The following is a 10,575-nucleotide window of genomic DNA, read 5'->3' on the forward strand; positions in this document are numbered from 1 at the left end:
GCTTACATTCAAATTTTTCGAGTATTTCTACATTTTTTACAAGATATGGCTCCGCCTCTGAGAGGGAAGAGACCTAGGTTTTTTGATCCATACAAAACACTCCACAAAATGGAACTACTTGATACAACTCATATTTTAGCGGTAAAGATAATAACCAATCCATATAATGAGGACACCATTATAAGGGGTATGAAATTTCCTACAACTTTACTACACAATATTTTGTGGATAAACTAATCGTTAGAGAGTTACAAGCAATTGTAATCATGACTATTGAAAGGAGTGAATACGACTCGCGATCCAAAACTCAATGTGGCACAGGGGGGTTTTGTGGCTGGCACAGGGGATTAGCATCGGATTAGCACTGTGGCGTTGGGTTAGTAGTGTGCGTGGCATGTTAAGAGTTAATAAAGAAAGACGGTGGAAGTCTAGTGACTGACTGCAATACTAGGTGGTTTCAAATCTATAGAGAAATATTCACAAGCATTATTTATACATGTACCTCATGTGGGAGGGGGGTAAATTTGACCCCCCCCAGGCAATTGAGTTTTGCGTTATAATGATACATAAAGAGGTGGAATGCAACATGGCAAGTGTTGTAGACCTCTCTATTGAGGGTTAGGGTAGAATTGGCTGAGTTGATGATGAGGACAGATTTCATGCACATTTAAAAAAGAAATTCGTAATATGTCATCAAACATTTCTTACATGTACAAACAATCAACTAACAAACAGGCAAGGTCATAAACTCAAAATCACTGAATGAAAAAATCAAGTAGGTTATATAGGCTGTATGTACTGAGTACTAATACCATATTTCATGGAAAAAATAGCTTGGGAAAACAGTCAGGTTTTGCAACAGTCAAATACATTTATTTATTTATTTATTTATTGATAAATTCATATTCCACAATCATCAAAGTACATTTCGTAATAAATCATGTTTACAATGAAAAAATGCATAACACATGCAGGACTGAAACGTACAATGAAAAGAAAAAAAGTGGAGGGGCCTACTAAAAAGCAGTGCTTGTAAAATGTAGACCCCCTATTAAAACTTTATACAAGGGTAATATGACACAAATAGAGTAAAATAATCAGCAAAATTCTATACAATTATATAGATATAAACACTGTAACACAAATGTATATACACTATATACAAAATTAAATATTGACTTTAAAATAATCAATATTACCGTGGATAAGTATGAAGTTCACAAATATTTGATTGAATCAATAAGAATTCAGAAGAAATTTTTTGATGAGTAATTTAAATCGGTTAAGATTAGCTGCCTCTTTCATTTCTCTGTCCAGAGAATTCCAGAGTTTTGGTCCTGTGAAAAATATAGTTTTGCTAGAAAATACTGTTCTACTTTTAGGTAGGTGATAGTCGTTTGATTGTCTCGTATTATATGAATGTAAAGTATTGTTTCTCATAAATTTCTTTTGTAAGACATTAGGTACACTATTTCTATCTAGCTGATACATGAATTGGAATAGTTGCAAGCGGTACAGGTCATTGACTTTAAGGATACGTTTCTGACGAAACAATTCATCCGTATGAGATCTAAAGGACATATTGCATATTATTCTCATTACTTTTTTCTGAAGTAGCAAGACTTTATTTAGTCTCGTTTGAGAGGCATTACCCCATGCCAGAATTCCATAATTAAGATACGGTAGGATTAATGCACAATACAACATGGATAGCGCCTGTGCTGGAAGAACGTTTTTAAGCTTATTGATGACTCCAATATTTCGTGACACAGTTTTGCAAATATTGTTGATATGAGCATTCCACGTGAGCTTGTTATCAATAGTAAGACCTAAGAATTTTGTTGTTTGCACTTCTTTGATTTCAGTATTATCTAAAAGTATTTGATGCGGTAGATGTTTCAATAAATGACTAAAAAGCATATAATTAGTTTTTTGCAGATTCAGTGACAGTTTGTTGGCTTTAATCCAGTTTGTTACTTTTTTAAATTCTGTATTCATAGTTCTCACAAGTACATGTGGATCATGATGTGTATAGAAAATATTGGAATCATCAGCAAAGAGAATAAATGAGAGAACATGAGATGAATTTTTCATATCATTAACATAAAGTATAAATAACAAAGGGCCAAGAATACTACCTTGTGGAATTCCACAGGAAACTGGCCTTGTTGGAGATTCTGATTCATTTACTGTAACAAACTGAATTCTATCAGTAAGATAACTCCTAAACCATTGTAAAGCTGTCCCTCTGATACCGTAATTTGATAGCTTATATAACAGTATTTCATGATCTATTGTGTCAAACGCTTTTGAGAAGTCGAGGAATAATCCTACGGTATGATCAGAATTGTCAAAAGAAGTAGATATTTTATTTATTAATGTCAATGTAGCATGAGTTGTATTATGTTTTTCTCTAAAACCGAATTGATTATCACATATAATACTATATTTCTTAAGGAAAGCAACTGTCCTTTTATAAATTATCCTTTCAAGAATTTTTGAGAACGAAGTTAACAAGGATATTGGGCGATAATTACTAGTAATCAATTGGTCTCCCTTTTTGAAAATGGGTATAACTTTAGCTATTTTCATCTTCTTTGGGACCTGACCAAGCTGCAATGATAAATTAAATATATGAAGCAGAGGATCAGCAAGAGAATGTATAATGTTTTTCACAACTCTATTTGTAATACCATCATAACCGGGTGTCTTTTCTGCTTTCAAATTAGATACAATCTCAAGTAATTCTTTTCTATTAACTGGAGTAAGAAATATTGAACTATCATTTTGTTTATCCAAAAAGTCCTTAAACGAATTTTCTACAGGTATAATATTTCCAGCTAACTTCGGTCCAATTTGAGAGAAATATGAATTAAATTCATTTGCTATAGAATGAGTATCTGCAACCATATTTCCATCTACACTTAATTTATTAACAGCACTAGATTTGTTAATTTTGTTTAGAGCCCCATTTATTGTTTTCCATGTATTTTTAAGGTCGTTTTTATATGATTGTAATTTTTCTGAATAAAACCTCTTTTTTGCTATTCGGAGAGTAGTTGTTAAGGTATTCTTATAAGACGTGTATCTATTCCGTGAAATATCATTTGGATTTGATATATAAGAAACATACAGATTATTTTTCCGATTGATGGACCTTAATATCAATTTTGAAACCCATGGTAGCTTTGGAACACGTTTATAGTCGTAATTTCGATATTTCTTCAGAGGAACACAAGAATCTAAGCAATCATTAAAATATTTCAAAAATATGTCAAACGAGTCATCGACATTCTCTTTCGAGTTATAAACGTCAGACCAATCAACAGAGCTTAAATTTTCTTGGAGGCGTTCAATATTTTTGTCACTAAAGTTGCGACAGATCCTATATTTCTTTTCCATTTTTGCGAATGATTGCATTGTTTGGATATGGGTAAAAATAAGAAAATGATCGGATATGTCTGTCGTTACAATGCCAGCTTTCGGAAGAGGATGAGAGTTACAGAATATATTATCTATAAGCGTAGCAGAATGATCAGTAATACGGGTTGGTCTAGAAATAATCGGCAAAAAAGTAGAAGTTAACATTAATTCAAGGAAATCGTTTGTTAAAGAGTGATTACTGGTCAAGAGATTAATATTGAAATCACCAGTGATGATACAATTGTTATTTATCAATTCGCCGTTTTGCAAAAGTTCATTAGTAGCAAATAAAAAATCTTCTATACAAGAAGTTTGAGGAGGTCTGTAAATGACACCTATAAGAGTTTTCTTATCTTTTTGAATTTTTACTTCTACAAATAAGGATTCAATGATATCATTCATATATTCAAATTTATGTCTAATTGCATAATCAAATGAAGACGGAATATATAATGCTAATCCACCTCCAATTTTATTGTACATGTACTACCATGCCAAAAACTCAGCTGGTAGTATTCTTGATGACAATCTGAAAACAAGTCTTTCTGCATGTTCCGAAAGTTGCAGAGTTAGCCAACACAATATTTTTTGTCCCGACAAGTCAAATTTCAATTTTAGAGCATTGCGATCAATATCCAATAATTTGATGGTAGTATGTGTATTATAAGACAATGCTTTACAATGCGTACAATCTCACAATTATTCCTATTGATGCAACATACGTACAGGTACATAATGCAGATCTACACATATTCATTGAAAAGACCCACATGAAAAATGATGCCTAGGCTAAGGTCTAGGAAATTAAATCAATGGATACCCTACCCATGTAACTTAGATTATATTTTTCAAAATTAATGGCTAGAGTCAAATTTTTTTCAGCATCATTGCCATTTTATAATATAAGGTATTTAGTCATTTGTACTAACACTGACCAGTTTTGCCTAACACAGCTCTTTGTTCGGTTGTCAGATCTAGTCAGAGATCTTTCATGCAAATAATTGCATAATACATGTAATTACAACTGACTACCCGTACTTATACACAAATGATTTTGTTTCTTTGTAGTATGGCAGTAAGTCCAAACTTCGCCCGTCATGCCCGTGTCCATACTTCGCGGACGGTCATTATCTCAAAAACAAGCCAATAAAATCTGACATCATCAACGTGAACAGCGACCTAAATTTCACTTTGGTGTAAGTTGCTTCAGGATGAGTTCAGTATTCATGAAAATGTTGACAAAAGATCAGCAAATTTGTCACCATTAGCGCCCCATTCCGAAGAAATCTGTTATCAACAAGCATCAACATATCATCATTTTGCAAGCTGATGTCATAAAAAATGTGAGTTCAATGTGGTACTGACTAATTCAGCATTTTGTCGTCAATCTGATATAAATATCTCACCTTTTGTTTTGTAGCGATCGCAACGGGTTCGCGTTTAACACATTTCCTATTCTGCCAACACACAAAATGGGCAAAATTCATTGAGCCAGTGTATCAACATTTCAAATCCTTTTTTCATAAAATGTTACGATCTTTTTATATTATATCTAAACTTCTTATTTCTAGTCAATTTACTCACATTTGCATCGCCAAAATGTTGTTTTTAAGGCCGTTTTCGAGAGCACCACCTGTCCGTCGTCACACGATGGAAGTCGCCATTTTGGAAAATATGACTCCAGAACCGGGTTAATCTCTTGCAAGTTACTTTTACTTGTTGACGCCCTCTAGGGGCATCAAATAAGCATGTGTTAAGTATCATTAAAATTGGCAGACTTTCTTCTACAAGTTAGTGACGATTTCAGTTCAATGTCGGCAATGTTTTTCGTTACAAAAAGGAGGTTTTGGACACTTAAGGTAAATCATGTTTCTATTTTCTTACTTCAAAGCCGTATAAACAGAAAATTTTCCAGGGAACAGTCAAATATCAGATATAAATTAATTCTTTGAAGTGTATTTGTATCAGAAAATCTAATTTTGATATATAAGAATGTGTCGCATAGCTGCGCAAGAGGCGAATGCAAGCCCATGTTGTGCCGCCTAGAGTGTGATTTTGGTGCCATGGCCTGGCTGACCGAAAGGAGTGAGTGGGCGTGGTGGCCGTGGGTGTGGTACTTGATGCATGTATGTTATTGTTAAACCCATTGAAATTAGTTGTAGGTGATAAGTTGTGCATTTGATTTCTGCATGAATTATGTGTATTGATGATAAATTAATGATAATTTCAACTTAATATTTCAAGAAAAAAAAACAGGCGGGAATTAAAGCATGTTTAATTCCAGTCTCATTTTTTTCATGGTGTACAGGCGCAGACCATGCATTGACTGCTGCCTGGTACTGGTATTAAAATGAATAGATACATGACTATATCTATATTCTGTTGTTTTGTGTCATCATATCAATAAGCTGTCTCATCAATTCACATGATGTACACAATAATGGGTCCCTGTTTTATTATGTTTACTAGGACTAGGAGGGAGATTATTTTGTAAATGTGATTTTAAATGTATTACAAATTCAGATAATGTCAGAGACTTGCTTTTTAACTTTATATATTCCAATATATTTAATGTTAATATATTCTATAATTCTAAGCAGTGGAGTACATTTCTAGCTACTGTTGCAGCTCCAGCTGTCTGATCTCGCATTCTTGGATCTGCAAACAAGTTTGAGACATCATGGTAATTATAGTACAGAAAGAATACAGAGTGAACATGGACAAACAGAAAGAAAGAAAAAAATTTACTTGCAAAACTTAATTTTCTACTTTTGAATGATATAAATCTTACAGATACCGGGAAGTATAGTGGGACATTCATTTTTATTTTCTGATTAAAGTCTGTTGAGGAATGAGACCCCCAAGAGTTGATTAAATTTTTTTAACAACGCAAAGCGTCCCATGCACTTCTCTTGTCTTATTGTTATCTTTCTTCTTGTATACTTTATTTTCACAAATAGAAGCTGTTTGAATAAGAAAAATAAAAAGAAAAATATGAAGGTAACACAGCCATGCTCTACAAGATCACCTCTTGTGTTGCATTTTAGTCAAATTAACTAAACCTACATGAAAAAAAAGTATGGAAGTTTCTTAGATCTACAAGTACCTGTAGATCTGCCACCCAATGCAATGGGTACTTGTCTTGGGTGGCAGAAAAGTTCCGAGTATAGCGTCCCTTTAAGAGGCCGTATCTTCAGTTATGGTGCTCCAATTGTAATTTGGTCTTCACCATGTTCACCATTGAATTTGTCTTGAAAAAACCTTTCAAGTGATGTATAATTTGTCTGTATTTAAAAAAAAAAAATCATGCAATATAGCTGTTTTGTGCTTGAGGTTTTGTTTAAATCTCCTAAAAAATTTTGGTCACACTTTTTCAGAACGGTTTTTCAGCACAGCATGCATTCGTCAATCGGAATAGAATTTGGAGATCGCGATACCGGCGAAAATTGACCTACTTCACATTTCTGTCAATGATTTTATAGTTTATGATCTTGCCGTCAATGTGGTGGTGGTAATCTCTAGGTAATTGGTTTTAAATTGTGAATATTTTGTGAACAAATTTAACTTTTAAGCCTGAAAAATATTTTTGAAAAGTCCGCAAAGTTTGGACACCCCATCATATAATAAAAAAATGTAGTCTCTATTGAGCTTACTTTTCTTTACAATCTGATTCCGAATCTGATTGTCCCAAAAAGGTCTGATCGCTCTCGAGTGAAGTGCAAGCTGGAGACTTCTCTTCGCCACGTCAAGCGGCATTCTAGCGGCCATGAGCTATGAGTAAGATCGCAGTGCCGAAGCTCTGGGAGAGAGAGGGGATAGTTCCGTAGAACCGACCAAACAAAATCCAATTCGTAGTATACACTCGACGCCAAATGCACGTTTACCAAATAATTCCTTTAATTATCAGCCCCTTAGTACCAGATCAGAGAATGGAAAAAAAAATAAAGACGAAGGTCGAGGTATAAAATATATCAGTCTATGCTTACCATACGAATCACAAGATTTTTTCATGAACTTTGAAACGCACGTAAACGGCTCCCGAACTTCGACGATGCACTACGATGGCGCTAGCCTAAAAAAGGGGGCGGGGTTGAAGCATACCGTACTAGTATACCGTACATGCAGGATCAAGGACCGGCCGCGCCGGGTACGGTCGTTTGGCGGATCGACGCGGTCAGGCCTTTCGGTCATCAGGCCAGGGGCCGCCTCAGGTTTTGCGCGGCACCGGCATCGGACACAGCACAGGCAGACTTTTTTCCATATTTATTCTTACTTCTCTCAATCTATCTATCTTCCTGTCCCCTATTCCTCACATTCTCCCTTTTCCTCTTTGATTGTATACTCTCTCAACTCCCTCTGCATTTTCATCTGTATTCTTCTTTTTAATATCTCTTTAATTCTCATTCATTTTTTCTTTATTTTTAAATTTCATCTTACCCTGCCCCCTCCCAACCATCTCCCTCCTCCTCCTAACTACTCATTCTCTCCCCCCCCCCCTCTAACCTCTCCCTCACACAGTGGCTCATATTCTGAAGTCGGGTTTAACTTTAACTCAGGTTTAAAGTTGTGGTTTAAGTATGGGAAGCCAAAAGTATCAACATTTTTATTAAGTTGTATGTTTCTTATGTTTACTGTGCTCTTTCCTGATTCATCAATGGTAAAGACAATCATCAATTTATACTTCCTTGACAATCATAAATGATTTGAGAGCCAAATGAGCTGAAGTATGATATCTCTACTGTTAGTGATTTATGTAATAATTGGCTACCCATACTTTAACCACAACTTTAAACCCCAGTTTAAGTTAAACCCGACTTCAGAATACGGGTCAGTATCTCCAAACCATCGTTTGATTCATATCTGTTTCATTTGTCATGACTTCTTTAATATATTCTCATGCTCGTTGACACATGAAATAATCATTGTCAAACAATGACACAGAGTAGAACAGGCAAGAATTGAAAAGTAAAAAAAAACATGGTATCCTATCTCAAATATAATTTAATACAATCACTTGTACTATAAATACATCAGACATATCATCTGGAATGTGGAATGTCTTGGAATACCATAACAGAAAAATACAGCACAATTAGGGAAATACAGAACATGATAAAAATTCTGAAAATAGTACATTACCATAAAAAATCTATATCTTGAGATAAATAAATATCTTTTGGCCATTCTATACACATATAGCTAAAAACTTATTCAAACATCACATTAGTTTGGCAGATGAACAATAACGCCTCCCAGGAATATTACTCCAGGCTGAGAATATGATTTGAACAGATGAAGAAAAATCAGACAAGGAATAACAATATTATGGCATTTTAAAGAATTGCATCATTCAAATAAAACATTTCTAGGCATGTCTTTATGATTATTCAATGAGAAACCTGATGTCTGATCCCCACTTGCTCTTTTGTATTTTATTATATGAAATTAGGTTTAATCAATTTTTTTCCTTCAAGAACCCCCAAAAATTGGAATGACAACTGATCTAGTGCATTACGTATTCATTGATGCAACTCATTTCATTACAAGGGAGACCTATCATTCACACATGTATGAAAAAAATGAAACAATTATGACTTCATGTAATAACATAAGAAAAAGGAAAGTGAGGATGCGATATCATCAGCCCAACCAATGAATATTCATGATGACATGCATATAACTGTATTTACAATATATTGCTAAACTTTAAAAATTCATTAACTTAACTGTTTGTTATCAGATTTTGATGAAATTTTCAGCATTTTGCTCTGTGAATTTTACTTTATTCATTTAGACATAAATATTTCAGCCCGGAGGACTGGCCCTTTGAGCTAGCAAGCTAGCCCAGTTAAGTAAGGATTAACGCACAATCTCTGCCCCCTGGGGAAAATGTGGAGACATAGCTTTACAAGCGTGGGCCCACTGCATGAAGTCAACCATTGATGTCGTTATGGTTATTTATCATAAACAGAAACAAGGCTAACTCAAAAGCCAATATATATACAACTGGGCGTTGTGGCGTGCGCCTGTAATCCAAGCTATGTGGGGAAGTTACAAATTGATGCAGAGGTTCGAGCCCTGGTCACGTCTTTCGGATGGTGACGTTAAAGGTCGGAAGTTCACCCTGAAGAAAACTTTGTTTTAAAAATAGCAGAAAAAATAGTAAACAATTTTGGTGAAGGTTTGAGGAAAATCCGTTAAAGAGTAAGAAAGTTATTAGAGTTCAAAATTTTGAATTTGTGACGTCATAAACGAGCAGCTGCCCCATGTGTTATGTAATATAAAATGTATGAATTTCAAATTTTGTATGGTTCCTGATGACTCAATTTTGTTTTCTTTTCATGATCGGGTGTGAAATGATTTGTCTATTGATATACAAAAGTTACAGTGAAAACCATTTTCAATTTTCTGAGAAAATGACATTTCATTGATTTTTTACCATTCGCTATGTAGGAATACTGCTCGCATATGACGTCACAAATCAAATAATTGAAATTCTAATAACTTTTCAATTATTTGATGAATTTTTCTCAAACCTTCGGCAATATTTTTTATTATTTTTTCTGCTATTTTTACAGTAAACTTTTTGTCAGGGTGAACTTCCCCTTTAAAGGTCGGTCCCAGACGTAAATAATCATATCTGATTGATACACGTCTGACAAAACTCAATACACACACACACACACATTCACTGCTGAATGAAATGCGCTGTATATGCTAAAACAACAAATATCAAGGTGGGCCACATCCATAGGTCCATGGTCAAATCAAAGCTGGATATAAAGTTGAGCACGTCTTTACACATGACTGGAGCATGTTCTTTGGTGCTAAGCCAGTTATGTTGGCATGGTTGGGTAATATCATTGGTAAATCGCCAATTCGTCTACTGCTAACTAGTCCACTTACCACAAAGTCTACTTTCATTTATTCTAAAAAGCCATTTCGTCCATCAACATTTCGTCTACCAACCATTTGGTCCAATCATCATTTCGTCTCATCATTATTTTGTCTTTGATGATCATTTTGTCTCATAACCATTTGGTCTAATATCCATTTTATTTTCATTCATTTTGCACAATTAACACTTAGTCCAATTAGACTAATGTTATGGACTAAATGGCTATTGGACTAACTCATTACGTCAAATCCCCG

At 34.4% G+C, this 10,575-nt stretch overlaps 1 protein-coding gene across 2 annotated transcripts in view; it reads right to left on the bottom strand.

Annotated features, from left to right (window-relative positions):
- The window catches only part of LOC121426289 (peroxisomal carnitine O-octanoyltransferase-like), a 30,309-nt gene extending 22,820 nt beyond the window's left edge, over positions 1-7,489 (bottom strand). Inside the window, exon 1 of one of the 2 annotated variants that reach the window (XM_041622525.1) lies at positions 7,077-7,188. In XM_041622525.1, the coding sequence (XP_041478459.1) occupies positions 7,077-7,179 (103 nt within the window). In that variant the 5' untranslated portion in view covers positions 7,180-7,188. Of the gene's footprint in view, positions 1-7,076; positions 7,189-7,409 lie in introns of those variants that run through there. The other variant, XM_041622526.1, reaches the window with a different exon arrangement.
- Between the last annotated feature and the right edge of the window lie 3,086 nt (positions 7,490-10,575).

The sequence above is a fragment of the Lytechinus variegatus genome, chromosome 13 (genome assembly GCF_018143015.1).
Source record: "Lytechinus variegatus isolate NC3 chromosome 13, Lvar_3.0, whole genome shotgun sequence".
Classification (NCBI taxonomy): domain Eukaryota; kingdom Metazoa; phylum Echinodermata; class Echinoidea; order Temnopleuroida; family Toxopneustidae; genus Lytechinus; species Lytechinus variegatus.